Consider the following 25,265-nt stretch of genomic DNA (forward strand, 5'->3'; position numbering starts at 1 on the left):
CCCTTAGCCGCCTTGACCCCGGGGCGTTTTAAGGGCAGAGCTTTCCTTCCGAAGCCTCGACTCGCGACCAAGCTTTGCTCTGGCCCAAGTGAGAAATTTCTACGGTGGATGTAACTCCTGAGCGGCTTCCAATTCTGAGGATCCCTAGGTTTCCTAGCGTTCCTTGCCCTCTCTCTTGGCTCCAGTTAAGCTTCCCAGTTCCGTGCCGAAGCCCCAGGGAAGAAAGACAGGACTGGGAAAGCCAACCCCTCTCTGAGCCCCGCGCAGGCGACCATCCGGGTTTCCAATCGCCGGAGACTGAAAAAGACAGAAGGCGTGCCGCGTGCGCAGACAGTTAGTTAATGGAAACCCTGTAAATCGGTTTTAAGTGCACCCAGGACGGAAGGGGAGGAAGGTGTAGGTGGTGATGATGGGGGATGGGGCTATGATGGGGTGGGGTCAGTCACATCCTTGCATTTCTGAAAACGAGAGTCGCTGACTTTCCTCCCATCGTTCTTAATTTAGAAAAATAAATTTATTAAAGAAAATCGCACGGATAGGGAAACCCGAGCTCCCCAGCCCGCCCCAAGCGGAGGAGTGAGCGGATTCCCTTGGCAGTGAACCCGGCTGCGGCTGTCCCCCTCCCCGCTTCCTCCTCCCCCTGCCCTGCCCCCCTCCCTCCTCCCCGGCGGGGCACTGCTACTACGGCGATCGCCACCTCACGCAGAAGGAATGCTCGAAGTATGCACACGTTCCCAAAAGTAGACCTCCTTCACCGCCGGAGGAGCATACATCACCCCGTGGCAGCCGTCCACCTTCTCAGGCGTTTCGTAACCGAGTAAACTGAGAGCTGGGAACAGCCCTCTATTAAGTAGCCCGCGGCGCGGAGCCTCTTCCCACTCGACGAAGGCGAGCCGCCCCAGACGCGTCCGCGCGCCGGCAGCTGCGGTCCCGGGCCGTCTCCGCCTGTCCCGCGGCGCCCGCCTCTCCGCCCGGGATCCTCCTTCTCCTCCTCCTCCGCCCCGGTGGCCCTGCCGCTGCCCGCCTGCGGGCAGCCGCCAGGTGCGCCCGGAGCGCAGCGCCGATTGCCCGGGCGTGCGCGGGCCACACCGAGGGGCCGGCCTCTACGACGCCGGGAAGCCGCTGTCGCCGCCGCTACCTCGGTCACCACCGCCTCAGGTCGGTCCGGCCCCGGCACCTCGCCCCTTCCAAAGATAACTAGGGAAACTTGCTTCTAGCCTCTTCCTTGCTCGGTTCTAAGCCACTAAGGAGCCCGAGCGGGGACCGTTTGGTCTTGTGCCTGACATCTGCCGGGTATTCTGAGCTTTTTGTGATTCGTTTGAGTCATTGAGGGGGAGAGAATTGTGGGTTTTCTGAAGAGCTGATGCAGGGAGGCTGTGCGCGCGTAAAGCACCCCGTTCGATGTTCCAGAGTGTGGAGGGATTTCGTCTGTAGAGGCTTCGTTGAAAATTGACGCAGGGCGCGCCGGCTCCTGGGGTCCCTCAGGGCCTCGCGGCGGCCGCGGGGCCGCACGCGCGCGGGGAAGGTGTTTCAGCGATGCACGGTGCGGAGTTCTTTGCAGGGCCGGCGGAGGGCTCTGCCCCTCGTCGAGGCTGCGTCGGTGCGTGTGGCATCCGGAGACAGACTCCCGGGGGAGTGATCTGCCTCCTTCCTCTGCTTTTCAAAGCCTCCCACATGGTGGGTCAGTTCAGCTCTGGGGGACTCAGCCTAGGCCGACTTTATCCAGCTTCTGGAGACGGCTCCCTCCCCCCTCAGTGCATAGGTGGACGCCCTACTCAGGGTCGTGGAACCTCTGGGGGGGAGTTTCCATCCCATATCCAAAGAGGGTAGGGATCAGAGAGTTATTTACGGAGCGGGGGCTGTTAGCCAGGGAGCAGAAGAGATACACCAAATCAGGCACCCGCAGGGACCCGCCGGTGGTCCTTTCGGGGCTTTCCGGGACCCCTTTCCCCCCAACTCACCCCGGATTACGTGGTGGAACGCTGAAGTGTGCTGGAACGCCGGGGAGGGACGGGGCAAGAAAGGAAATGAGCGCTAAGCTCGGTCCTTGGGTAACGAATGTCAAGGTCGCCGTGGGTGACGCGCAGGAGATCTGGAGGCACCCCGCGGGGTAGGGGTGAGGGTGTAATTTCCTTTTTTAACTTGACAAGGGAGTTAAAGGAATTGGCCTTTTCCAGCGGGGAGGGGGGAGGGGACGAGTTGGCAGGAGGAGATGAATCCCGTAAGGCTCCTACCCCTTTCCCCACCCCCGCAATTGACTCATATTCATTCATGAGGGTGAAGTGAGGGAATCCTCGCTGCCACGTAGGGGCGGCCGCTTTCAGATTTTATGTCTGAGCGTGCTCAGTGAAGTGCTGCTAAACATTCATATAAATATTTTGGCTAAAAGGAGAGAAAACTTTTTTTTTTTTTTTTTTAACATATGGATGGAATGCCTGGCTGGCCTGGCTGAACTGATTCTATGTTCAGATAACCCCGAGACATGATTCCTTGTGCCGCTGAGTCAGGTAGCCGATAGGTGGCGCTCTAGACCCAGGCGATAGCCCTTCCACTACTCAGGTTTTTGTAGCTAGTGCAGAGGTTAAAAAAAAAAAAAAAAGCGGCACACGGTTTTTCGGTGGGTCGACTGTCAGCCGTTAACTTTTCTCGAGCATGACTGCCAACTGAGTTGGAAATTATTAAAGTTAAGGCCAGATGACGGGACAATGGGCCAGTCCCACCTCTTGCTTTTCACTGATGTAGAAAAGGGTTAGAAATGTCAAACAGTTGTTAATTGGGAAGAAAGAAACAACTAGAGTTCTTGGATCCCCAGAGCAGCGACAAAAGTTTAATCTTGGCTTCATAAAAAGGTGCTCCGGGCAATTTGGCACGCCTGTTCGTCAGACATTTAAAATGCAATTTACACTCAGGCCCAGGAAAGCTGCCCTGCCCTGATAACATTGTGCCAATAATTTGGAAAGACATGGTTGGAGGTTGTCAGTTTCTTTTCTCAAAGAGGGCTCGACCTTTGGCTCATTTTTGGATTCCCAAGCATGACTTCGTTTTTCACGAGGCCTGGTGTGTTGCCTTACAATCATTTATGTACCTCAGAATCGATTCTCTTTTTATGTTTTGCTTCTGGCAGCCTCCCACTTTTAAGTTCGTTGCTAGTAGCTTTTGTCTCTGAATTGGACCTTAGAATATTTTGGAAGATTTCCTTCTACTGACATGGGTTAGGCACCTACTGTGTGCCGGGAACCACAAAAGACGAATAAGACTATTTGTCTTTAAAGAATTAATAACCTAGTTACAGAATCAGGAAAAATCAGTGTAGAATGTATTCTCCTCCTGAGCATATAAACCTGTAATCTTCTGGAACAAATGAACAGTTAAATGAGAAGATTAATTATTACTGAGAATTTTATTTAAAAATGTCTTGGGAAAACAGGAAAGAGTGCTTTGCTTTCTTCTATTGCCTTTCCCTTTTTATTATGTATTTTAGAGTTGTTTTTTTTTTCCTCATCCTGAGTAAAAGATTTATCAGCTGTGAAGACAACATAGCTAGCAGGGGGGTCAAGTTTCTCTTGGTCTGTACATATTTCTGTATAATCCATGTCAGACCTTCAAGAGCTGCATATTTGTAGGCAGAACAAAATGAAGCAAAAAGAGAGTAAAAGAGGTTTATTATACTTTTCCAAATTACCCTGAGACCACTAAAGTACCGTTACCTAAAGAGTTCAGCAGCTAGGATAAAACGGCTGGCCAAATAAAAACCCCAGCTGGAAGGGGCATTTGGTTGAGTCAGGGAAAAGATGACCCCTGAATTAGCCATCACCCAGGGGGATGGAGTTATGTGGGGCGTGGTAAGGCCTTCACCCCGGATGTTAAGCAGGACCAGCCTCCAGGAAAACAGGACCTTCTTTAAACTTGAACTCCCTCTTAGTGCCCTGATTAAACTGCTGCAGATGAACTTGACTTACACTGCTTCACAATAGGCCCATTATATGCTGGTCTGGGCCCTATGGTCATTACGGCAGATCTGGTCGGGTCCTGGCCCGGGTCCAGGCTCCAGTTCTAACCTGGCCCCCGGCCTGCCCGGACCCGGTTCTGATGCCGTCACTGCTTCCTCCCGCAGATCCCTTCATGCGGCTGTGAGCCCCGAGGCCGAGCATGCGGACCAGGCTTCCCCCAGCGCTCGCCGCCCTGGGCGCGGCCCTGCTCCTGTCTTCCATTGAGGCAGAAGGTAAAAGGCTCTTCCCTCCTTCTCCCCCGTGACCATGCAGAAGTCTAGAAAGGAAGGAAGCAGATCTTTCTTGTCTCTGTTGCTTGCTCTGTTTCTCCCCGCGCTTCGTGTTTTCTCCCGGGGTTTCTCTCCTTCGGAGAAACGCCCCCTTCTCTGAGGTCTGTCCACCTCCCAGCTCTCAGGTCCCGCTCTTTCGTATTCTGCTTCAGCCGTTCCGTACAGTGCTGTGTGCCCTCCTCGCTCTGGTCTCTGCGGTGTGCTGTCCGCACTGCCACCGACACGGCCGCCTTCCGGGAGGACCAGCCGTCCGGGAGGGGGCGACGGCTGCACCCAGCGCTGCGGAACGAACACCTCCGGGGGGTCCCCGGGAGCCCCGGAGCGCGGGCGCGCTCGCCCGTGCGCGTGGCTGGTTAGCGCCTGGCTCGGCACGGCGACCTCGGTGACAGCACGCAATAAAGGACTCCAACAGCGCCGGCTCCGCGCCTCTGTGTGTTTTGTGGGGAGTCCAGTCGGCCAGGCGGGCGGTGCAGGCAAATGAGGTAGCAGCCCAACCGCCCCGGGGCTGGCGGGCCAGCAGGGATCCGGGACGCGGCGTGTGTTCTCGCCGCCCGAGGTCGCCGCTGTCTCTGTCTGGTTCGCTGGGCCACGAGACCCGTGGCCCAAGCCCGGGCCCAGCCCCACGCGAACAGGTTGGGTCCGGGCCAAGGTTCTCAAGCTAGGAAGCTAGCGGGCGCCTGGCAAGCCGGGCACCGCCTACCCCTCCCTCCTTCCCTCAGCTCCAGACCTGAGTGCGGAGTCGGTCAGAGGCTCGGAGATGGGTCTCGGGGCCTCAGGGTCTGCAAAGCGGCTCAGTACGCTCCAGCCCTTGGGAAACGAAAGACTTCTGCTAGAGTTTTAACCTTGTTTTAGGCTTGCTGCGGTGTGCACTTGATGCCTTCCTTTCTCAGCATTCGCGGAACAAGCCCTTTCTGTATATTGACCCAAGAGGGGCTTCTGTGTCCTCTCAGTTATCGTTGGAGACCTGATAAACTAGATTTATTGTTCTGCAAGGTAAATGGGGTAATACCATAAAAGACATCTTAAAAATGTATACTTTGATCCAATGCAGAAATGCCCCCGATGAAGTTAAGGGAGAAGAGCAATACTTCTGTGTGGGTCAGTGTGGAAGGGGGGTAAGGTGGGGGGGGGTTTGTGTTTCTTAGAGGCTGTGGGGAAGTAGAGCTGTTTCATGACCACACTGAGATTTTCAAAAACTTTTCTATTGTGTTTGATTCTCTAGTTCGAGACTGCAGATACAAAAAACTAAGACTGGGCAAAGCAGAGAGTCTTCAAAATGTACGGCTTGTTCAGAAAAGTGAGGGAAACTTGCTGACTCTTCTTATCTGATTAATACTTTATGAATGTAGAGGCTTTTCAGAGTGGCCTCTGTGAAGTAATATTCAGATGAGATTGCCTTTAATGTTCCTTTCTATGTCGTTGTTAGGAAGGAATTTCACTTGAGGACCTTCTGGAAGTCCTACTGAAGATATTTTTAGATAATTCACTAAAGTGGCATATTTATTGCTCATTAAGAAAATAGTTATTTGAAAAGCAGAAAGGGTTGAGAATTCTTAGGACCAGAATTGGGTTGGAAGTGATGTAAATGGAAAAAATCAGTTCTGAATTGGATAATAGCTGGTTAGCAAAGTGCAGTTGAAAAGAACATTTTACTCTCTACATTACTGATTGTTTCCGTATTTCTCATAATTTATCTTTTAGATTTGTATTTATTTCCACATCATACAGCTCTTTCTTTTGCTTTCTTAAGCTGTTTCTCTTCTTGTCTCTCACCCCCTTAGGCCAGCGTTTAATAATCATCTTTTTGTAAGATGTATTATTTGGAGGGGGCCTTATTCTAGTTTGGCCCTGTCAAATAGAAATAGATTGTGAGCCACAAATGCAAGCTACATTTGTAACTTCAAATCTTCTGGTTGTGACATTAAAAAAGGAAAAAGAAGCAGGAGAAATTAATCTTTATAACATATTTCACTTAACCTAATATATCCATAATATTACCATTTTAACATGTAATCAATATAAAAATTATTAGTAAGATACTTTGCATTCTTTGTAACTAAGTCTGAAATGGGGTATGTAGTTTATGCTTGCAGCGCATTTCATCTGGACTGGCCACATTTCAAGCACTTGACAGCCACGTGGGGCTCGTGGCTCCAGTACTGGACCGCAAAGCTCGGGTGTTAATTACTAAGTGGCCCCAGGAGCCTGGGAAGAGCTAACAAAGTTTGTGGCCAAGGCCCTTCTGGGGACGATGGGCTGCAAACAGAATTTCTGTGAAGTATTTCTGATGGCACATTTCAAAAATTCAACTCGCAGCCCTGCTTCTTGATATGTTATTTTGATTTTAGTTCAAAAGTAGCCATTGCGGAGGGTGGGAGGGAGACGCAGGAGGGAGGAGATATGGGGATGTATGTATATGTATAGCTGATTCACTTTCTTATAAAGCAGAAACTAACACACCATTGTAAAGCAATTATACTCCGATAAAGATGTTAAAAAAAAAAGAGTACATTAAAAAAAAAAAGTGCCATTGCTACTTTTCTTTCCCTTTTGCAACTCATACTTGTACTCTTGTATTCATACTATTTTCCAGTCAATTTCTACTTACTATTTTTTAATATGTTGAAGCTCAGTACCTTTAATTAAAAGGTTTTGGCATTCACTTTTTGCATTGCTCCTTTTTTATAGGGGTACCACCTTTGTCATGTTGTTTTCTTCTACCTACTTATACAAGGAACTTTATTTTTCATAATACAGTATTTGTTCCATAGAAATAAGAGTGAAAATGATTTTTTTTTTGCTTTTAATATTTGTAATTTTTAGCTACAGCATAGACTTTATTAACCTTATAACCTGGCCAGTGCTCTGTAAGATCTAGAATGTGTGACTTATTTTTGGTTCCTGTATCATATAATATGTAAATTGCCATTTAGAAAGTTCAACACTTTGCATTTAAAGGTTAATGGCCAGTGTTCCCTGAGAATTAGACACCTTTCTAGTTAATCTAGAATTTGAGATGAACATATGTTTTGTAAAAAACAGAGTTGTAATTTTAGTAAGTCTGATTTGTAGTTCATAATATATAATGAATGACTGGATATTTTTAATTCATCAGTGAGTTGAAGTCATAAGCTTTAATTATCTTACGTCTAGGTTAAGAGGCTAATTAATGTATATTTCTATAATCCTGTGTCTAACTTATGTTCTAACAGAAATTTTAAGCTCGACGGGAACTTATAGATCATCTATTCTAATTCTCTCATTTTCCAAATGAGAAAATGAGGACCAGAGAAGCTGAGTAACTCAGTCAACTAACCTGATTGCCTAGGGACAAGGCATAGACAAGACCCAGGTCTTCTAGTCCTGGTTTCGTGCTAGTTTGCCCACACTGTGCTGCTTTCTTGCTTGAAAACGGGTCAACCCAGTCAGTTTCATGAAAGGATGCATTTTGTAATCTGTACAGAATAATTTATTACTTGTCTAAAATATGAACTTTTCAACTGCTTATTTTTGGTATCTTATAAACACAGACGAAATGAGTATCTGTATCATGGCAGAGATCATTAAATTTATACTAGCTTTGGACGGAAAATATAAATTAATGCATACTGAATATAGTAAAACCACACTTTGTGCACTTCTCAAGGTTTCTGCCATTAAGGTAGTACCCTTCTCAGTGTTGCTATCACAGAGATTAGACTAAAGGTCTTACTAGTTCATCAAGATGATATTTCAGTAGTGTGTTCTCACTTTTCCTTTACCTTTAATACATTTTATACACTTGCCAAATCTTACTAGACTTATCTCCTCCCACCTGTCTGTCCATCCATCCATCCATCCATCCATCCATCCATCCATCCATCTCTGGGTAAACTTTTATGTCTTCCTCTTGGGTGCCATAATTAAAAACAATGTTTTGTAAAAAAAATTATATATCAAGATAGATACTTTGGTTTCAAAATTGCTTGAACAAGTTGTAAAGTTAATATACCAAATTCTATCTGTATCTGAATTAGAGATGTCTAAATAGCACATATTTATTGTTGACCAGGCATCAAATAAAGGTTTTTTATAGAGTAGAGAAATACTTATGTATATTTTAATAGGCAAATACATACCAATATTGGTTTCTAAAGTTAATCTTTCACTCAAATATTTCTTAGTTTTTACATTTAAGCCAGTATGGTAGGAAACTGTATGCTCTGGAGTCAGACTATGGGATCAAAGTTTTGCTGCTTATTAGCTGGGTTAAACCTTCCGAATTTCACTGACTCATCCCTGTGTCAGGGATAATTAGGCCACTCTTCTGGGTGATCATGAGAAAAGAAGGAGACGATATATAAAGTGACTAGCTCTCTGCCTGTCACAGAAGAGACACTCAGCAAATGCTAGCTATAATTATTCCTAAAAAGTCCTAAGTCCTGCCAATTTATGTAAGGAAGATATTAGCAGAATGCAGCTTTCCTAGCATAGCTTTTTGATAACAAAAAGCATTATTCATAAATATGAACTTAAACTGCTAGTGTTATGAATACTTAAAATTTTAGTTTCTTCACTCTCAGTATTCAGTTTTGTGAATATATATCTGATTGCTATCTTATTTATTTATAATTTTACTTCTATTTGTCTTCGTTCAGATTCTTATTCTACACAACTATGACTCTTTACAATCATAATCCCTATGTAGATTGTTCATTTTAGAAATATTCTGGCATCTGCATAGACGCCGCTTGTAACAATGCAAGGGCAGTTGTGAATTATTTTTATGTAAAATAAAAGATTTTCAAAGTTAATGAAAATACATTTCGCATTGATTCAAGTTGACAGGGGTCCACACTCACACCTGCTTCATTATCTTTTTTCATGAAACAAACAAGCAAAATATATAAACAGAATGGCAAGCCTAAAAGGTTTCACAAGTGATAAAAGTGGCAAGAAGAAAAGTGGAAAGGGCTCTCTGTTGTACACATGCTGGTCGACCATTCTTTCCTACTTTTGATCCCCAAGTACCACATCTGAGTTTCTATAAACACCTTAAAATCCTCTGAAATGTTAAAGACTTTTCCCAACAGTCAATTTTTCAGTTTTTCTGGAATCCTGGTCATTTGGAAATCAACAAGGTGGGCTGCTGCCCTTCAGCAGTTTTAACCTAATGTCTGCTGCTTCAGGTCAATTTCCTTGCAAGGTTGGTGGTACCGTTTTTCCATGTACTGATATTTTTTAAAAGCATGCTCAGGCCAGTTGCGTCTGCCTTTGCATTAAATTTGTCCTGAGCCATTGCTACTGGAACAATATTTTATAATGATATTCTTAATACCTACTGTCCTATTAACATCTGTTGCATGCTTGTTCTACTAAGTGATGACTACCAGTAAACCTCGCAAAACGGTTACAGACAGCAGAATGTTGAATAATTAAACTATGCATGTAGATTAATAGTCTAATCTCACTGCCTGTGTATGGACAGTAAGAAAATAACATTCATTCCATTACTAGCGTGTCCGATAAAAATAAAAAGCCATCTCCTACAGTTGGAAGCAGCAGTTCATTAAAGCAAATGTTTGCTTAATTTGTATAATTTCCATTAAAATGTGCTATTAATATTACATAAATCCCTAACCCCGGTTAAATTCTATGACTCATGTCTCAAAGCTACTGCTATAGTTCAATTGACCTTTAGGAAAACCTAAAAGGAGACTGTAATCTCTCAAAACAGAGACAAAAATTCTGACTCACAAGGAATACTTTCAATCTGAAACACTTTAAGAAGAGTATGGCGGAAAGTCATCTTATTGTGTTGACCTGCTTCAAGAGTAATAATTTTTAATGCATCGACCATGCACTGACAGTGAGTCAGTACAATGCTGCATGATGAGGCATGAACACTGCAGAGAGAATATCATTATAAAATATTTCTGGAATGTCTTTGTGTAATGACTATTGTACATGGAGGCTTTCGTTCATTGTGGGAGACTAAAAACAAGTCAACATTTCATTGACACGTGCATGATGCTGTACAGTTTTGTATGCAAACTATTGCTCTCTGTACTTTTCAATTATTCCTGTCATTGACTTCTCCAAGATTTATGCACAGTCACGTCTTCAGATTGCTGATCCTTCCTCACTATTTTCTTTAAGTTCTGTAAATAAATGTCCATAAATATACATTGATGTTGTCTTTTCATAATTAACCATTGTTTTGTAAAGGACCATACTGGCATTTTAATTTAAAATGCCACTTCTAGTATGGAGTATACCTGCTGCAAAGGAAAATAACAGTGTTGGTTTACACCTTGCAAACGTACAGCAGATTGGTGTAAACAGGCAGAATGTTTGTTAGTTTTATAAACATCTGTATATCACTCTTTATATACTTATAAATGATTGACATCCCTTATTACTATTTTTGAATATTGGTCTATATGAATACAAATATACATTTAAATGTATATTTCCTTGTGAGACATAACAGTGCTAAATTTCCCATGATTCCTCCTTTTTATTAAAATACATTTTTCATCTCTGCCACAGATTGAGAATTATCAAACAAAAATTAATAACAAGGCAATGATGCAGAGAATGAACTAAAATATCATTGATTCTTTTCCACATTATGGAAAAAATGTATTACGTCAGTGTTCTCACTTAACCTCTGTGGTTGTAAGCAGGTTGTGATTTGGCATGCTTATTCAAAATGCACTCAGCATGTATCGAAAATTCCTTAATTGTTATGTGAATTGTTTGCATATGTGGTTATTATATGTGATTTCATTGTACCTGTATGTACTTGTATCCAAATATGTTTCTATTTTGCTTGATTTTGCTGGCCATTCTTGGATGACCTAGCAACTCAAGAATCCAAAGTGTTTTGTGCTGTCTTCTGTAATATGTATACTCTCTGATGTTTTGTCACATCTTGTCAGCTTTTAATTTTATTCTTGTCCAACAAGATATCTTTTATATTTGTTGGAAACAAATTTATGCAAAGACAATTTTAGTAAGCTTTGCTCAACACAATTCTTTATTAATTAAATTGACCGTTTTGTGACATTGGAAAATGTAACTGATATCAACTCTCTCTCTTGCAGTTGACCCACCTTCAGACTTGAATTTTAAAATTATAGATGAAAATACTGTTCATATGTCATGGGCAAGACCACCTGATCCAATTGTGGGTTTCAAAATAACAGTGGACTCCACAACGGGTAAGTTTTGAGATGTTGGGATTTTAGGACAGAGACATCAAAGGTGATATAATCTGATCTTTTGCCCTCCTTCCATTTCATTATGAGGAAGCCAGGATTTAGAAAACCTGAGGGGTTTACCTAATGTCGCAAGATATTTGGTGGACTCAGATCTCCAGATTTCCAGCCCAGTACCCATTATTATATTTTTATAGTGTTAGCTTTATTAACTTGGCTTGCTGTGCTAAGCTGTTGTTACTAAAAATAGACTTTTTTCCCCCCTGATCAGAATATTGCTGGTAATCTTTGATTTTATAAAATAGAATGATCACTTCTTGACATTCTTCTTGAATCACTTGATCTGTCCAACACTTCAAGTGACAAGTGATGAAGTGAGTTGTTACGCCTTGCCCAGTGTCCTGCACACTTCGGTACTCAGGACACAGATTCTGGGATGGTGGTGAGCTGCCATGATGGAAGACAAGGATTTACTAGATAGATTCTGTAGATCCTAAGGCTAAGAGTCTTTGAAAGAAGAAAACTTGTTTGCTTGTTCTCAAAAGTTTTCTTTAGCATTCATGATGTTGCCCAAGTGTGGAGAACCCATTTCTGTTGATTAACTTTTATTTCTAATGTGGAATGGGAAAATAACCATTTTTACTAGCACTGGCCAAGTGGTAGGAAGAGGTCTGTATTGGCTGACAGAAGCAATAGATGATGTCAACATGACTTAGCACCAGAGCTATGTTTACATACTTATGGCCTTTAAAAAATACCACTGATTTTAAATGCTGATTTATCAGGGGATTGGGAAGCTGTATTTTTCTCCCATATGATCCAAGAACTTAAAAAGTGATCAAGAATTTACTTTTTATTCCTTGAATAGTTTCTTCCCAAATATATTTGCCGTTAACTATTTCATTTATTCCAAAGCAGAAAAACAGTTGAAAAAGAGTTCATCTGGTTTCCAGATGTTGGAAATGACTGACTCCTATACCTTAAAAACTGACACTGGGACCATCCAACCTAGAAGAGCCCTGGTGTCTTGTTTTCCCATGGGGGCCCTGGTGGGTTCTGCAATGCTCCACACGTAAACCTGGAGCATTTCTCAGGGTTCTTTTACACTCGTTACCTTTTTTGATTATTTATGTTTTGATGAAAATTTAATATGTTTAAGAATTTTAAATGTCACTTAGTCCCTAAGAACTACTGTGTTTCCTGATTGAATTGAGCATTATCATAATCCAGAAGGAAGTACATAATCGTCAATATATAAGGAAACGCTCAGTACACTGTACCTTGAAATGTTTGATACCTAGTTAAGTCAATTCAGAGGACCATGGTTACCCATTAGAGTATGCTCCCATCCCCTGCTGGAGTATGGAAGATGCACTTCTTCTGTAGAAGAGGATGCTGTCTCCCAGTAGATGTTCCTTTTAGCCTATGGGGTTTGTTGTCTTTGAGTTGATTTTCAGCCCTTCTTTTTCTTTCAGTGCTCTCCTCCAATGCATCATTTAAAATTAAATTATTTTCTACTTTATATCTCATTTGTAAAAAAATTTGTTGTCTACCATTAATATTCAAAAATAATGAGAGATTTTTGTTTGATATTCTGGTATATCTTTAATCTAGAGGAATACTTGAGTCCTCAAACAAATATGGAATACGATTGTAACAAGTAAAGGCAATGCCAGTCCATTTATTGAATTTCTAGAATTCAAAATGTTTGTCTTGGAAGGCAGTAAAAAATAACGTTTGGGTATTCTAAAAAAATGTGTATTTTGAATCTTCAGATTTTGAGTATATGTTATGTTATATGTGAAAAAAGTTTTGTTGCATTGATGTTTTTCTTTCTATGTCTGCAGATGGGCCCACTAAAGAATTTACCCTTGCAGCTAGTACCACTGAAACTTTATTAACAGAGCTTATACCTGAAATAGAGTATGTGGTGACAATCACTTCATATGATGAAGTAGAAGAAAGTGTACCAGTTATAGGCCAATTAACAAGTAAGCACACATATAAAGTACTTTTATACCTTATATTTTGCAGAAGGTTTCTCCAACTTTCAAAATTAAGGTGTTATTATGCAGAGTTAATTTATATCCATATTAACTCTTCTTTCAATGATCCTAGATGTTAGTAGCTGTGAGTAATTCATTCCTGATTTATAATCCTGGTCTCCGGAAACAGCAGGAATATTATGAATGAAAACTGTTAAAAACATTAGGCTTTGCCAGACAACAATGTTAATATCCATTTTGAAATATATCTAAAATCTCACTAAAAATAATTTATTTGCCAGGGAATGCTTATTTGGCTGTATTCTCTGACCAGCTGGGAATGGACCATACATTTGAAAGACAACGTACTTATTTTCTTCTTAGGAAGTATTTGTATGGGTCCATTTCTTTTTGTAATAATCAAGTTTTGATTCAGTTCAAACAGGTGGCCCGATAAAGCCAGGGGAGAAGAAACCTGGAAAAACAGAGATACAAAGTAAGCATTTCCCTTAATATTTGTGCTTGGCTTTGCAGAAGTTATAAATGTAATATAAAGGAGGTGTTCCAACTAGGTGCATAGTTTGATCTCACTCCTATATTAATTTCTTTTTTTTTTTTTTATGTGGGCAAATATAAGACTTTATTTCTTAATTTCTTTAATAAATGTAAGATTGTTTAAAGCAGTAATTGTAACATTGTATTGTTGAGTTTATAGCATACATAGATACAATATATATGATGATAATAGCCAAAAAGAAGTGGGGGCAGGTAGAATGAAGTTATTCTGGAGCGCAGTTACTATATTTTACTGGAATTAAATCAGTAGTAACCTGAAGAATACTGTGATACACTGAAGATGCATACTGCAATTCCAAGAACAACCGCTAAGAATAAATAAGTAATCAAAAATACAGCTAAAAATAAAATAAAATGGTACACCTAAAAATATTTGTTTAACACAAAAGAAGAAAGTAAAAGGGAACAGATGCTTTGTACTATCTTTGTAACTTTTCTGTAAATCTGAAACTATTCTAACATAAAATTTTTTTTTCTGAGATATACATTTTAAAGTAATAACTAGAATTATGACTTATAACATTATATGATTAATGATATATTAATTTCTGTAAGCTTTATCTACAAGAAGTACAGGCAATGTAATAGTAATGTATGACTAAGTGGTTATAACACCTACGTTCTGACTTTCTAACCATTCATTCTATGTACTAAATATTCTTTTTACTGGGAGTGTTTTAAATTTGTGTGTGTCCAGGTTCCCCTGCAGGATTTTGGCAGTAGGTGAAAAACAAAGCTCATCATTGGACTTAACTCCTTTCTCAAAGACAAACTATAGAAATAGGTGGTAGCTCAGGGATACATGGGAACTATAAGGCTGGACCACAAGGGAGATGCCCTCACAGTGTTTTCAGCAATTCCATTGCCATGAAAATGTATTTCTAGGTCTCTGTATATGTTATGCTTATTTCTAGGGTGTTTACATGGGCTTAGTTGGTGCAGTTGTAACCGTTTCCAGAGTCTCTGTAAGACGTCTCTGATAAGTTGATGCATTTGTAATCAAATGAAAACAATTTTATTGTCTGGTTTTGTGGCTTCTAGCCCCTTTTGGTCTTACACTGCTTTGTGTGACTTGCTGGGATGGAGGCTTGAAGGGTTTCTTGGACTTCTAATTTTGCCACCTTGTAAATTGGATTTATGACTCAGGATAACAATAAAAAGATTGTGAACATGAAGTTCCCTTTATCCTGAATTTTCCCCTCCAGATCACTGTTTATAATTGTTTTTGAGGTCTAATCATCTGAAGTGAAGTTTATAGTATGCAGTTACAATGCAAATATTTTCCCTGAATCATCAATATTTATTCTAAATCAAAGCATTATTCTAAATATTGACTTTCAGTAGGCTTAAATTGGCCCATTAAATAGTATGCAAAAATTATTTAGGCATGCAACTTGTAGTGGCTTGCAAATTTCCCAGGACCTTTCCTCCTCTTCCTAGCCAAATACTTCTCTTATTATCTACCAACTGACTGCAGGGACAAAAATATCTTCAGAAAATTCACTCAGCTTTGCCTTATGAATACAGATTTTCATAAAAACCAACCTGTTTCCCCCTCCCCACCTGACCACAGAGAGAGGGAATAATATGTTTGGTTATAAAGGCCAATTGTTGTATTTTTAGTGATTTAAGGGTACTACATATATTTTTACTTTTGAATGAAAATGTTTTCCCCCTGTTTTGTTTAGTACAAGAAGGTTTTAGTTGTCAAATTTAAATACATTGATAATTAGGACAAGATATTATGGCTATTTTGCATCACATTTATGCTTGTTGGTACTTCTGTTAAGACTCCATTAACCCTCTAGACTAACCAGCTGCAAACTTTAGACAATTATATTATAAAATGCAGGAGAATGTTAAAAAAGATTTGCTCTTTTCTTCAACCCTACCGCATTTGCTTAAATGGTACAGCAATTGTTTTGTATTTATTGATCTCAGAATACCAAGAATGAAAACACTTTGCTTACATTTCTTTTGTATGTCTCCTAGATATTTTATGTAGTTTTTACTTGGAGAAAAGAGTGAGGATATAGTTATAAAAACAGACAAATCAATAGCAACAATACTTGGGTCACAGGCTCCTGGAGAATAGGTCATATACGTATCTAGTCTTGCACAATGTCTTATACAACAGTTTAAAGACATATAGTTGATGAAATGCATGTTCACGAAGGTACTGAAAATGCTTCTATGTGTGCCAGTAAAGTTTTACACTCTTTTGTGCATGTCAGTTGCGGGTAAAGAACAATGTGAAAAGTTCTAATGAACAAAACGATTTTAGGAGCCAACCTTTTCGCCATGTTAGTTTGTATTCCTTAATGCTAGATAGATTTATTAGTGTGTCATTTAAAAACTATATCACATGTATTTCAGAATGCTCTGTCAGTGCCTGGACTGATTTAGTGTTCCTTGTGGATGGCTCATGGAGTGTGGGAAGAAATAATTTCAAGTACATTTTAGACTTCATTGCTGCTCTTGTGTCTGCGTTTGACGTTGGGGAAGAGAAGACAAGGGTTGGAGTTGTTCAGTACAGCTCTGACACCAGGACGGAATTTAACTTAAATCAGTACTACCAACGGGACGAGCTGCTTGCTGCAATTAAAAAAATCCCATACAAAGGTGGCAACACAATGACAGGTATGTTTTTACAAATTGTGGTATTGTGTTTTTATCTTTTTTTAAATTAATTAATTAATTAATTTATTTTTGGCTGTGTTGGGTCTTCGTTTCTGTGCGAGGGCTTCCTCTAGTTGCGGTGAGCGGGGGCCACTCTTCATCGCGGTGCGCGGGCCTCTCACTATCGCGGCCTCTCTTGTTGCGGAGCACAGGCTCCAGACGCACAGGCTCAGTAGGTGTGGCTCACGGGCCCAGTTGCTCCGTGGCATGTGGGATCTTCCCAGACCAGGGCTCGAACCCGTGTTCCCTGCATTGGCAGGCGGATTCTCAACCACTGCACCACCAGGGAAGCCCCTGTGGTATTGTTTAAGATAAATGAAATGTCTGTTTGGGAAAGAAATGATGCATTGCACAAATTATCATATGTTAAATAATTTTGAAATTAATCCCATAGCTTTTTTTTTAAACATCTTTATTGGAGTATAATTGCTTTACAATGGTGTGTTAGTTTCTGCTTTATAACAAAGTGAATCAGTTATACATATACATATGTTCCCATATCTCTTCCCTCTTGTGTCTCCCTCCCTCCCACCCTCCCTATCCCACCCCTCTAGGTGGTCACAAAGCACCGAGCTGATCTCCCTGTGCTATGCGGCTGCTTCCCACTAGTTATCTATTTTACATTTGGTAGTATATATATGTCCATACCACTCTCTCACTTTGTCACATCTTACCCTTCCCCCTCCCCATATCCTCAAGTCCATTCTCTAGTAGGTCTGTGTCTTTATTCCTGTCTTGCCACTAGGTTCTTCATGACCATTTTTTTTTTCCCCTTAGATTCCATATATATGTGTTAGCATATTGTATTTGTTTTTCTCTTTCTGACTTACTTCACTCTGTATGACAGACTCTAACTCCATCCACCTGACTACAAATAACTCCATTTCGTTTCTTTTTATGGCTGAGTAATGTTCCATTGTATATATGTGCCACATCTTCTTTATCCATTCATCCGATGATGGACACTTAGGTTGCTTCCATGTCCTGGCTATTGTAAATAGAGCTGCAATGAACATTTTGGTACATGACTCTTTTTGAATTATGGTTTTCTCAGGGTATATGCCCAGTAGAATCCCATAGCTTTTGAGTTTGGTAAAATTGTGTCACGTGGAACTGAACATATTTCTTTTTCATTTCAGGGGAAGCCATTGATTACTTAATTAAAAATACTTTCACGGAATCTGCTGGAGCAAGAGTTGGCTTTCCCAAAGTGGCAATTATTATTACAGATGGCAAATCCCAGGACGAAGTGGAAATTCCAGCAAGAGAGCTTCGAAGTATTGGGGTTGAAGTTTTCTCTTTGGGTAGGTCAAGTTTGGTTAAGTATTTTCATTTTAGAACGACTTTAATACTTAATGGCCAGGAAGATGAAGGGTTGATTCCTCAAAGAAGGATTCTTTCTCAAGGAAGGAAAGCAGTTTTTACTGCATTTGATAGTGTAGTGTTAATCCAAATCATTTTTGAGTAGAAGTTCTGCTTATCTATTTCTCTCACGTAACTCCTTTAGCATATGCATTAAGTAAGGCGGTATTCACATTCTTTGTCAACACTCTGCTTTTCAGTGAATGCTGGGCCAATGATTCTAATAAAGATCCTCCTTGTATTATCATTAAGTGTTTTTTATGTTTCGTCTCTTACGTAACACTTGAAGAATTCAGAGGGTTCCAGCTCATTCAGGACTCTGGAAGAAAAACGTATTATCTTTACAGATGGCAGGGACAAATGATGGCATGGTTGGCATGAGAGCCCACTCTGTTTTACCAACCAGTCTTTTGCCTCTTTGGCCATGTTACGTGAAATGGGAAAGTGCTTTTGTCATTTCAACAGTTGCACATTCATTAGGACGCAAAACAATTCCAGTTTATGACTGAATAGGACTTGAAAATGTCTTTACTTCCCACATTTCCCTTCCCATATCCTTGTCCTTTTTTTTTTTTTTAAGGCATTAAAGCTGCAGATGCAAAAGAACTCAAACAAATCGCCTCCACACCTTCACTAAATCACGTTTTCAACGTGGCCAACTTCGATGCGATTGTGGATATTCAGAATGAGATCATCTCCCAGGTGTGCTCAGGTGTGGATGACCAGCTTGGTGAATTGGTTAGTGGAGAAGAAGGTGAGTGAATTGTTGGGTGTTCCCATGTGTCCCCCTTTTCCATTACTTGAGAGCAGTTACGGCTTCACAGGCAGGGGGACATTTAGTTTAGCATTCTGTTTCTATTAAATGGCAGAGGAAAAGAGTTTCCATCACCATAATCTGCATAGCGTTTTCAGGGCTCTTAAGAATATTTCAAAGATCAGTCAGTTTGATCCTCCCACATTTGGAAAATGCTTCCATTTTATCAGTCATTGCTTTTAAATACATGGGAGAGAGAGAAAAGACATTTCATAAGCATCCTTTGGAGTATTAAAAAGTCACAGTTTCCATAATTGTTCGCCTCTTAGCCTAAGAATTCACAACTGATTAAAGATAAGTTCCAAATAGCTACATCTTCAATCATATAAACTCTTTAATCTACAAACCCCAAGTATTTTGGCAATGTTCATTGGCTCTAATTTGTCTCAGAACTCCTTCTTATTACTTCATGGGCTCTGAATCTCTTTCTTTGTTTTACTGCCTAATGTTTGATTTTTTGCTCTGTTTTATTACAAAATCCACCCCCGCCCAACTTTCCCCTGGTCAACCTCTCTTTACTCAGTCTTTTAAAACATTCAAGTTTTTCACCTTCGCTAGGGTGTGTGTGCGAGGTTAGGCCAAAGTTTTGTTCTGCCCCCGTTTGAACTCTCCCTTGAAGGGGTGTGGGCTGCGTTGCAGGCGTTCGCAGTCTTTTTTGGGGCCTTCTCTCTGTTGCTGGCGATCGCCTGCGACTTCTGCCCCCCAGCACTGTCTCCGCATCACTCCAGAGTTTTGCCTAAACTTCCACTTGGCACATCCATTGCTTTCCTCCCACTGCTTCTCACTTCTTTAGGGATATTTTTATGGACCACATCTGACTGCCTTTTTGAGAAGACAGTGAGTAACCTTGTACATATTTTGTCATCCACTGTTGCAGCCTGACTTATAATAAAAACTTAGAACTATATCTTCTGGGAAACTGATTCCACTGGCAAATCTAAAACCTTGAAGATTTGGTCTGAAATAGCTTAAAATACTTTGTTATCTGCTAAGTATTGGATTGGCTGAAAAGTTCGTTCGGAACGTGTTAACGGAAAAACCCGAATGAACTTTTTGGCCAGCCCAATACACGACTAGGTTCTACACTGAGTAAGGATAGAACATTTTTAGATTATCAGTATTTGCTTGTCAATATGCATGTTGTAAACCATTGTTTCACCCCTGTTTGGTGGCATTATGAACATAGCTGAACTTTTTTTCTTGTCTTGAATAAGTGGAAATACAATTGCTTAAGATGGTAAGAACCTGTCATTTAAGAACTGCTGAATTCTTTATCTTTCTTGGCATATTATAAAGTATCTTAAATATTACATTATTATGCTTATATTACTATTAAAAGAGAAAAACTTTCTAAAGCATTGAGTAAGTCATTGATTTAACAAATATTCATCAAGTGCCTCCTTTGGTACCTGAATAAATGCAATGAGTGTAATACCAAAACCAGAATGGAAAATCTTGGTCCCAGAGAATGAATTAGGCATCAGATGTCCTATTATTAATTTCTCCAAGGACTTCTTTTTCCCTAAACTTCTCATCTCCCTGATTAAAATTCAGGCACTGAGTCTCTTTCGGTTTGATGGGTACAGGTGGAAGTGGGGGACTGGGATTGGGGAACTTTTCCTGATGCATTCACAATTAATTCGAATAAGGAAAATTGAGGTGCAAACAGGAAGACCTCACTAATTGGGTTGCATCTCACTGTTTTTAATCACTCTTCTGCTTGTTATTTTGTAGTTGTTGAACCTCCTTCAAATTTGATTGCCACGGAAGTCTCATCAAAATACGTTAAGCTAAGTTGGAATCCGTCTCCTAGCCCAGTGACTGGCTATAAAGTTCTCCTTACACCCATGACCACAGGAAGCCGACAGCATGCTCTGAGTGTGGGTCCTCAGACGACCACACTCAGTGTTCGTGACCTCTCAGCAGACACAGAATACCAGATCAGCGTTTCTGCCATGAAGGGACTGACATCCAGTGAACCGGTTTCAATAATGGAGAAGACTCAGCCAGTGAAAATTCAAGTGGGTGAGTTAATGGGTGTATCACTGAGTTTGGAATACCTGAAGGTCCATTTGATAGTATGCCTTCCTGGTTCAGGTTTACTTTTAAACAAAATGTTTGCAATAATTTTCTTTTAAAGAAGGCTGCTTACTAAGAAAACCGGATACCATAGGCCTTCCGTATGTGAGGTTCCGTATCCACAGATTCAACCACTGTGTGGTCTGACGTTGGTTGAATCTGCAGATGCGGAATCCGTGGATCTGGAGGGCTTACTTCCCTGTGCCATTTTATAGAATGGACTTGAGCATCCCTGGAGTTTGGTGTGGGGAAGGAGGTCCTGGAACCAATCCCCCAAGGATGCAGAGGGACAGCTGTATCTATATTTTATTGATTAATTTGTATTTGTTGAACTTTAATGGGCTTTCTTTCTTTTTACAGAATGCTCACGTGGTGTGGATATAAAAGCCGATATTGTGTTTTTGGTTGATGGTTCCTACAGCATTGGGATTGCAAATTTTGTTAAAGTTAGAGCCTTTTTGGAAGTTCTCGTAAAAAGTTTTGAGATTTCACCAAATAGGGTACAGATAAGTCTTGTCCAGTACAGCCGGGATCCTCATACTGAGTTCACATTGAAAAAATTCACCAAAGTTGAAGATATACTTGAAGCAATAAACACCTTCCCCTACAGAGGAGGATCTACCAACACTGGGAAAGCAATGACTTACGTTAGAGAGAAAATATTTGTGCCGAGCAAGGGTTCAAGAAGCAACGTCCCAAAGGTCATGATTCTTATCACGGATGGAAAATCTTCCGATGCTTTCAGAGACCCAGCTATAAAACTAAGGAATTCAGATGTTGAAATCTTTGCGGTTGGTGTGAAGGATGCTGTTCGCTCAGAATTAGAAGCCATTGCCTCTCCTCCTGCTGAGACCCATGTGTTCACAGTGGAAGATTTTGATGCTTTTCAGAGGATATCTTTTGAACTCACACAGTCTATCTGTCTTAGAATTGAGCAAGAATTGGCAGCTATAAAGAAAAAAGGTCAGTAGACTTTGTAAAGTAAAAGTTATCTCTTCATGAACAAAGCATTTTTGGTTCTAAAATTGTGGATAATATGCTTTGTCAATTCTTTTTATCTATAGGAAAAAGTAACTTTCCTATGTTATTGAAAACTACTGAACTTAGCTCATTTAGCTCTGAGATATGACTTTCTCCTGGGTATGGGTCAGGAATTTATTGGTGAAAAAGCTGTTTATCCTAAGAGTCATGAGCTGTTTTTGATCTTAGATCCTCAGTCAGGGCGGGGAGCCAGCTTTATCAAACCCATTTGTCGCATCCAATTCAATAACCACGAATTGAGTGTCTACCATGTGTTAGATGCGGAGCTAGTTGCTTTGAATCAAAGGCGACTGGAACATAGTCCTGGATCTTTGAATCTTTCTTATGCATTCTCTTTCCTGGACCATTTTTGGGCATCCTTCCTCACATCTGGAATTCCCTATCCTTTTTTCTTCATTTGTCCAAATTCTGTTTTTCAACATTTGATTAAAAGTCCCATCTCTTTCATCAAGCTTCTTAACTGTTATAGGGCTATAACACTTATCACTTGTAGTCATTTGGCATTCAAATATACTACTTTCTTTTGTTAATAACTTTACACTCTCTTGTCTCTCCAATTTGATTGTATGTCCCCTAAGGATAGTGAGTGTGCCTTAAACATTGCGCCTTCCTATGATTTAGTTTAATAAATATTCTTTTGTTAGGAAAAAATGTTAAATTATTACTTTGAAATATCTGTCTACCACCAAAGGTTAATATCTGATTGCCCAGCATGAATGGGAACATTTTGATGGTTCATTTTAGGTCTGTTACTGTTTAAGTATTCCAGTTGTGGGCAGGACCATTCCATTAGCACTTTGTCTTAAGAAGCTCAAAACTCTAATTCAGTTTTAACTGGTTATTTAAACACATAACTTAGTATTATGAATGGTCAAGACAAATGATCAGGACCTCTTTGCGGGGCTGTGAGTGAGAGGCTTTCTCTCAGTGGTCTTGTGTGCAACGTTTACTCAGTGCATTGGTCTCAATGACCACTCTCCCAAATGAATGTAAGGCATTTGAAAATGTGTGTAGTCATTAGATCCATTTTTGCTTTATAGATTTAAAAATTTTAACTATGTCCTTTTTTTTTTTTCCTTAACAGCTTATGTGCCTCCAAAGGATCTTAGTTTTTCTGAGGTGACTTCCTACAATTTGAAAACCAGTTGGTCTCCTGCTGGAGAAAATGTTTTTTCATACCACATCACCTACAAGGAGGCTACTGGGGATGGTGAGGTGACAGTGGTGGAGCCAGCCTCGAGCACCAGTGTCGTTCTCAGCAACTTGAAGCCAGAGACCCTGTACCTGGTCAACGTGACCGCGGAATACGAGGATGGCTTCAGTACACCCTTAGCTGGAGAGGAGACCACCGCAGAAGGTGTGAGAGGGTTCTCCACGGTTTTCCCCAAACTAACAGTTTATTGTAGAACAAAGTTACCATTTGAAATAACCATCTGCTTTATAGTCCAACACTGTGAATGCCTTCGTAAGATTCAGTACCTTTAAAACACAGCTACTCATAAATCTTTATTTATTTATTTATTTATTATTTATTATTTATTTTTGGCTGTGTTGGGTCTTCATTTCTGTGCGAGGACTTTCTCTAGTTGTGGCAAGCGGGGGCCACTCTTCATCGCAGTGCGCGGGCCTCTCACTGTCACGGCCTCTCTTGTTGCGGAGCACAAGCTCCAGACGTGCAGGCTCAGTAGTTGTGGCTCACGGGCCTAGTTGCTCCGCGGCATGTGGGATCTTCCCAGACCAGGGCTCGAACCCGTGTCCCCTGCATTAGCAGGCAGATTCTCAACCACTGCGCCACCAGGGAAGCCCTCATAAATCTTTTTAAAAAGAGAAAAACTCTTAAGTAAAAGACCCTAGATTTATTGTGATGAATTTGAGGTTGAGACATAGAGAACTGTTAATAATTATGGAACTAACTCTGGAAATACTGCTTATCTAGCATTTTCTGTCCCATGTACCAACAGTGTCTTGTTCAGATACTTCTGAAACTACCAAACTTCTGATGGTGAATATATATTACCAAAATTTTTTTCTTTTTTAAAATTGTGGTAAAATATACATGTATATACGTAAAACATAAAATTGACCATTTTAACCATTTCAAGTGTACATTTCAGTGGCAATTAACACATTCAATGGTTGTGCTAACATCACCACATTCATCTCCAGAACTTTTTCATCTTGCAAAACTGAAATTCTCTACCTGTTAAACAATAACTCTCCATTCCTGCTACCCTCTGTCCCCCCAACCATGGCAACAAACATTCTGCTTTCTGTTTCTATGAATTTGATGACTCTAGGTTTCCATATGAGTGGAATCATACAGTATTTGTCCTTTGGTGATTGACTTATTTCACTTAGCCTAGTGTCCTCAGGGTTCATCAGTGCTTGTAGCATGTGTCAGAATGTTCTTTCTTCTATGGCTGAATGATATTCTGTTGTATGTATGTACCAACATCGGTGGATACTTGGGTTGCTTCCACCCTTTAGTTATTGTGGATAATGCTGCTAAGAACATGGGTGTACAAAGTTTACCAGATATTTTAAGCAATATTTGTTTAGATGTGTCCACTTTACTGGATAGATTTGAGTACTTTCTGATACATTTCTCTACATTTGACATTTAAAGGATTCCAATGAACCTGGTTAGAAGGCCAGCACCAGACAATTACTCTTGATGTATACAGTGAATATTACAAGAGATATCAGTCATTCTCCTCCATTTTTATTCGGTACAGAAGAGGCTGAAACAGCAGCGTGAGCAATTTTAGTTACAAAGAAGTACTGGCTGACAGGGAGGGCATATGTTGGTCTACTTGCTGATAAGAGCTAGAGAATCTTTTCTCTGAAAAAATTTTCAAGTAAGATTGATTTTTCTTTTGTGCATGGTTTAGGTATATTTCTGCCCGAAGGCTAGTAGATAAACTAAATGGCCTAAGATGTCTTCTTGTCTTATGATTTTTGTGATAGTATAACCTAGCAGTCCACACTTAGATATTTATGACTTTCTGATGATTTCTCTGTAATGCCCACATTGCGGCTTCATGAGCCTGGCCCTCTTTCTTCAGCACTTTGGGATGGGGATGGAACTATGCCTGAAGAAGAAATTGAAGTCTAAAGGGTTTTTGAACAGAGCCAACTATATTAGTTTACACTCTAGTTTTTGGTCATTGGGCTACTACAATAGAATTTGGTAATACCTGTCCAATTCTGCTGTCTGTACTGAAATCTAGATTTTCTTTTGTCAGTAA

At 40.7% G+C, this 25,265-nt stretch overlaps 1 protein-coding gene across 4 annotated transcripts in view; it reads left to right on the plus strand.

Annotated features, from left to right (window-relative positions):
- Window positions 1-913: 913 nt before the first annotated feature.
- COL12A1 (collagen type XII alpha 1 chain) overlaps window positions 914-25,265 on the plus strand; it is a 119,308-nt gene continuing 94,956 nt past the window's right edge. For 3 of the 4 annotated variants that reach the window (XM_036870924.1, XM_036870926.1, XM_036870927.1), the window contains exons 1-11: window positions 914-1,158; window positions 4,115-4,222; window positions 11,368-11,484; window positions 13,329-13,472; window positions 13,903-13,962; window positions 16,419-16,682; window positions 17,861-18,025; window positions 18,664-18,837; window positions 20,632-20,922; window positions 21,337-21,939; window positions 23,102-23,374. In XM_036870924.1, coding sequence (XP_036726819.1) covers window positions 4,150-4,222; window positions 11,368-11,484; window positions 13,329-13,472; window positions 13,903-13,962; window positions 16,419-16,682; window positions 17,861-18,025; window positions 18,664-18,837; window positions 20,632-20,922; window positions 21,337-21,939; window positions 23,102-23,374 — 2,164 coding nt within the window. In that variant the 5' untranslated portion in view covers window positions 914-1,158; window positions 4,115-4,149. The remainder of the gene's footprint in view (window positions 1,159-4,114; window positions 4,223-11,367; window positions 11,485-13,328; window positions 13,473-13,902; window positions 13,963-16,418; window positions 16,683-17,860; window positions 18,026-18,663; window positions 18,838-20,631; window positions 20,923-21,336; window positions 21,940-23,101; window positions 23,375-25,265) is intronic. The other variant, XM_036870928.1, reaches the window with a different exon arrangement.

This window comes from Balaenoptera musculus, chromosome 12 (genome assembly GCF_009873245.2).
Source record: "Balaenoptera musculus isolate JJ_BM4_2016_0621 chromosome 12, mBalMus1.pri.v3, whole genome shotgun sequence".
Lineage (NCBI taxonomy): Eukaryota > Metazoa > Chordata > Mammalia > Artiodactyla > Balaenopteridae > Balaenoptera > Balaenoptera musculus.